The sequence below is a fragment of the Austrofundulus limnaeus genome, unplaced genomic scaffold, assembly GCF_001266775.1.
Source record: "Austrofundulus limnaeus strain Quisiro unplaced genomic scaffold, Austrofundulus_limnaeus-1.0 Scaffold40, whole genome shotgun sequence".
NCBI classification, from domain to species: Eukaryota; Metazoa; Chordata; class Actinopteri; order Cyprinodontiformes; family Rivulidae; genus Austrofundulus; species Austrofundulus limnaeus.
In genome coordinates this window covers 2610465-2615185 of record NW_013952442.1, presented here as the reverse complement: position 1 = coordinate 2615185, position 4721 = coordinate 2610465, and the positions used below count along the sequence as shown (strand labels likewise).

At 45.9% G+C, this 4721-nt stretch overlaps 1 protein-coding gene across 1 annotated transcript in view; it reads left to right on the top strand.

Annotated features, from left to right (window-relative positions):
* Nucleotides 1-1530: 1530 nt before the first annotated feature.
* The window catches only part of tshz3b (teashirt zinc finger homeobox 3b), a 38380-nt gene continuing 35189 nt past the window's right edge, over nucleotides 1531-4721 (top strand). Inside the window, exons 1-2 of the mRNA XM_014007252.1 lie at nucleotides 1531-2257; nucleotides 2691-3179. Of these exons, the coding sequence (XP_013862706.1) occupies nucleotides 3140-3179 (40 nt within the window). The 5' untranslated portion in view covers nucleotides 1531-2257; nucleotides 2691-3139. The remainder of the gene's footprint in view (nucleotides 2258-2690; nucleotides 3180-4721) is intronic.

The window sequence follows — 4721 nt, the reverse complement described above, 5'->3', positions numbered from 1 at the left end:
ACACACACACACACACACACACACACACACACACACACACACACACACACAGACACACCGCACTCGCGGTTACAGTTTGCAGATCAGCACAGAGCGTTTTTGTTTCAAAAGTCCACATTCTGGTGCAACACACGACCAATTTATCTTTGCTTTTTTATTACTATTAYTGTTTTATTTTAGAGCAAAGTATGGGCAATGATTTGATCTGATCGGTTATGTATGTATGACTGAGTCCTGAAGGACTGTTTGGGTCACAACCCCACTAATGATGTGCTCTCTCTCCACTGTGCTCTGCACAGTGGAGGGACATGTTTGAATTAAAAAAATATATGTTTTTGTCTTACAAATATCACCTAAAATTAGCTGAATGATCAAACTAATAACAATGCTWTCATTGGGTAAAAGTGTTGGACGCATGAGGTAGATAATATTTTATAAGCACGTATTGAACACCTAATCAGGTCAAACGCTTATTGCAGGTTCGTGTCTGTAATTGCTCGTCAACAATCCGCAGAAAGAAGGGTTTCATAAAAAAATAARTACAATAGAATAGGCTTTATAGGTTTTAATGAAATGTTAAAAAACAATGATTTGACATGAATGATTTCTTACCCTGTTGTTTTACAAAGAGAAGTAAAAAGAGATGATCTATCTAAAAGCGTAAGAAGCGTTCATTATTTACAGARGAAAGTGGACTGTGTCAGTCAGAGACGCACAGAGGATGGGAGCTCTCCACTGCCCGGGAGCGCGTGCGCGCACCGTGTCAGTTTCACGCTGTCCTGTGGGAGGGGTGTTGTAGTATCACAAGGAATGCGCGCACCACAGTTGTGTGTGTGCGTGTGTGTGTCTCTGCGTGTGTGTGTGTGTGCGTGACACTGATGGATGCACCAATGGCAAGACGGACAGATGCTTGGGCGGATCTAACGGCGGGCGGTGGAGGAGCGGTGCGCACAGTCAGCGGTGAGATTGAGGGGCGAAAACATCCTGGTTGTGCGGAGACAAGAGACACCGATCGAGCATCCGAACGGAAGGAGGGAGTCCTCGCTTTGACCCGAGCGCTGAAACAAACGCGGAGGCAGCAGCGGGAAGGGTCTGATCCCCCCCGCCACACCGGCGGATGATCCCACCGACGGACGAGACGCCTGTTTCTGTTTCTGCGGTTAGCCAGGAGCGCGCGAGGCGGCTGCACATCTGGCACAGAGAGGAAGACAGGAGGAGAGAGAGAGGGAGATAAAGAGAGAGAAAGAACAGAGGAGGAGGAGGAGGGGAGCAGCCTTTGGCAACTTACCTCCCCTGTTCTTCTCTTCCCTCCACGAGAAACCTTTGATCCATCGCTGCGCTTTCCGCCTGAGGACTCCCTGAAAAAAAAAAAACCAAGAGAATATTTCTGTCCAACTCAAGTTGAGTCAAGAAAAACAAACTTTTATTATTTTTATTTTTTTCTAAAGTGCGACAAACGAGCCTTTGTGTCACCTGGGGGGAAATACAGTTCAATAATCTGAATCTGAATTCTCGTGCTTACCTGTAAAAAGCAAGAACGAAACAGAAACTTCATYCCGGTTTCGTTTTGTGCGACAGCTTCCTGAGGAGAGTCCTGCAGGGAGACGCGTCTGCTCCGCTGCGCAGCTGATTTAAATAGCTCCTCTCGGGTTAAAAAAAGAAAGAAGAGAGGAAGAAAAAAAAACTGAGAGAGAAAAAAGTAGCATCAGCAGCCAAGAAAGTGTTTAGCAGTGGGGCGCTGGAGCTCTGCTGATCCGTGCGCTCCTCCACCAGGCTGCCTGCACGGGAGCAGCCTGATCCCGTCACCTCCTCTTCCTCCTCCTCCTCCTTCTCCTCCTCCTCCTCTTCATGYACATTATTACAACAAGGGAGACCCAATCAAGCACGTATCTCATCGATTCACACACACGCACTCTCCCTCACAAACACACACACACACGCTCGGCCACGAGCACGCGCGCTCACGCTGGCTGACTTGCCCTCAGCGGATCCTTCAAAGCGCCTCTCGGACAAAATAAGGCAACCGCGCGCCAGAGAGGGCAGCGTGTGGGCGACACCTCCTCTTCTTCCTCATCCGCTGAAAAAAAGCCTTCATGTTTTTTGGTTCTCCCTGATCACTGACTTATCAGGTGCGATCGGATTTTTTTTCTCTTTTTTCCCCCCTTTTGAAGATGGTTTCAACTCTGAGTTGTGCGTGGTTCTCGGGGGAGAAGAGGGGGAAGCTGATGGATAACGGGACAGAGGATCAGCTCGTAAAGTAAGTGTACGATCCCTTTTGATATTTTACCCACATCCGTGTACAGGCAGGTTGTGTGTGAGTGTCAGAGTGTGTGTTTGTGTGTGTGTTGTGCGGTGGGGAGGTTTCGGACCTGCACGCTCSTTAAGCGATCCGGGGGCCAGAATAAGACAGAAGATGTCAGGAAGAGAGTGAGAGAGGCTGCTGAGAAAACAGCGAGCAGGAGAGGCAGAGGGAGTGAGAGATAGAGAGAGGGAGAGACGGAGGAGCTACGTGACGCCTTTCATCGGCACAGAGAGGTTGAACCGTGAGAAGAGGCGCAGGCTTCAGTTGTGTCAGCTCGTCATGTGTGCACGCTTGTTTGCAGACTTTTGACTGACGCAATCATCTGCTTTTTATTTTTTATTTATTTATTTATTTATTTTTTGTCTCTCTATGTGTGTGTTCCCTAAAGCTCGCCTGTTGCAGCCTAGAGGATCACACGAAGCGCTTCTCTCCCCTGCGGATCTCCCCCTACACATTTTTTCTTCAGCTTCTGTCACGTCCATCCAAACCGGAGCAGGAGGGAGAACGCGCGCGACCGAGCAGCCCAGCAAAGCGAAAGAAAGAAAGAAAGAGAGAGAGAGAGACCCAGAGCAACCCGCGGGAGCCGCGCTGCCTCCCCACCCCCCTCTAGGGCTCTGATCTTCGCTCCTACCGGCTCTGTTTTTCTTCTAAAAGCTGCCCCTCCGTCCTCTACTTGAACACGCTCCCCACCTCGATCTATGTGGGGGCCCTGAAAGCGCACCCAGGCAGGCGGGGGCGGGCCGTGGGGGAAAGTGTATCAAAGCTCTTCGGATCCCCCACGCAGCCTCGGATCACCGTGGCCACAGACAGACTCCCTGCCGGGCCCCAGAATCCGACATGCCGCGGAGAAAACAGCAGGCGCCCCGGCGCGCCGCAGGTACGCACATATTTATATATATATATAATTTTTGGATTTTTGGTTTGGTTTGCATGTGTTTTGCCTCGAACTGCACCTCTCTCTCTTTCTCTCTCCTTTATCAGCGACCCCCACCCCCCCACCACCACCACCCCGCAGTTCACTTTTTTTTATTGATATTGAAACATCTGTGGTCTACCCAAAATTGTTTGTGAGAAAAGTATCAGATGTAAACAAAGATGCAGCAGCACTTTTCTCAGCCTCGCTGTCCCTCACTAACAGAACTTATTCTTTTATTTTTGTCAGATATTCATTTTATAAACATTTGCCCAATCAAATTCCACCTTTTTATTGTTTTTTAAGAGCTATGAACATTTTCCTTTCTGYTATATGTTCTAGAAAGTTGGCAGAGACGTTATTATTTATTACGAATGAGTTCGATGTCAAAATGAGTTGCTTGCTTTTCTTTTTACGCTATAAAACTATTAGTTGTGCTTTAATTTCCTCATATTTCATATCTATATTTTTTAAACATAAGATTCTCAAAGAACTAAATATTCAGGATCTCTTATCCTTAAAAATACTACACGTTTTTTTTATTTTAAACTTGAACGCCGAAATGTTTTTTTTTTCTTCTGTGTAAAGGTCACAGGTCATCTGAGCTCTTGTCTTTTTTTTAAAAGAAGTTCCCTTTTTGAAAAGTTTTTGGTTATATGTTCCTGCAAAGAGTTGCAAAGCTTCTTCGCGTCTCTATTTCTATTATCCATCAGTTTGTGGACATTGACTTTAGGGTTGAGGATTTATAGTGGAGAAGTCTGCTCTACCTCTGGAGTCAGTGAAAGCAGACACCTTAAATGCTTGGTAATTTATTTTAGCGACAATTTTATTTTATCTGTTTTCTGCTAATGCCATACATTTGACAGAAAAAAAAAGTTTTCTTAATGTATTTGCTTTTTCACAGTTTAATGTATTTAAATACCTGAACAATATAAAAAAAAAACTACTTGTTGTAGTCATCTTACTGAGAATTCTTAAAGGTGTAACAGCTTCACGTTCTTCTGGGYATCTTCTGTTCCCCGTGCCTGTTTCGTTTTATTTTCTGGGGAAGACTTTTCTAGAGTAAAGATTATTTTACAGCTCGAGGTTGGAGTGTGTGCTGCAAGAGAGGTTTAATGGACATTTGCCATCTTTGATTTGACGCCTGATTGATCACCTGTCATCAGGCTGTGCCTTTGATCTGTTCATTCCCAATAAGTGTCAATAATTCAGCTCTCCCCTGTGAACTCTCTTTGGTTGGGAAGCAGGACCCCCTGAAGTCATGTCGGGCTTCACAAAAGTCTGATACACCCTGCTTTAAAAAAATCTTTGCGTATCATTTTCTCTCTATTTTTACTACTCATGCTGATCCTTCACCACCCAGATATAAAAACATTCTACAGGCAACAGCTAGGCAAGCAGATAAGATTGTGATACGCCTTGTGCATGCGCACGCACGCACGCACGCACGCACGCACGCACAAACACACACACACACACACACACACACACACACACACACACACA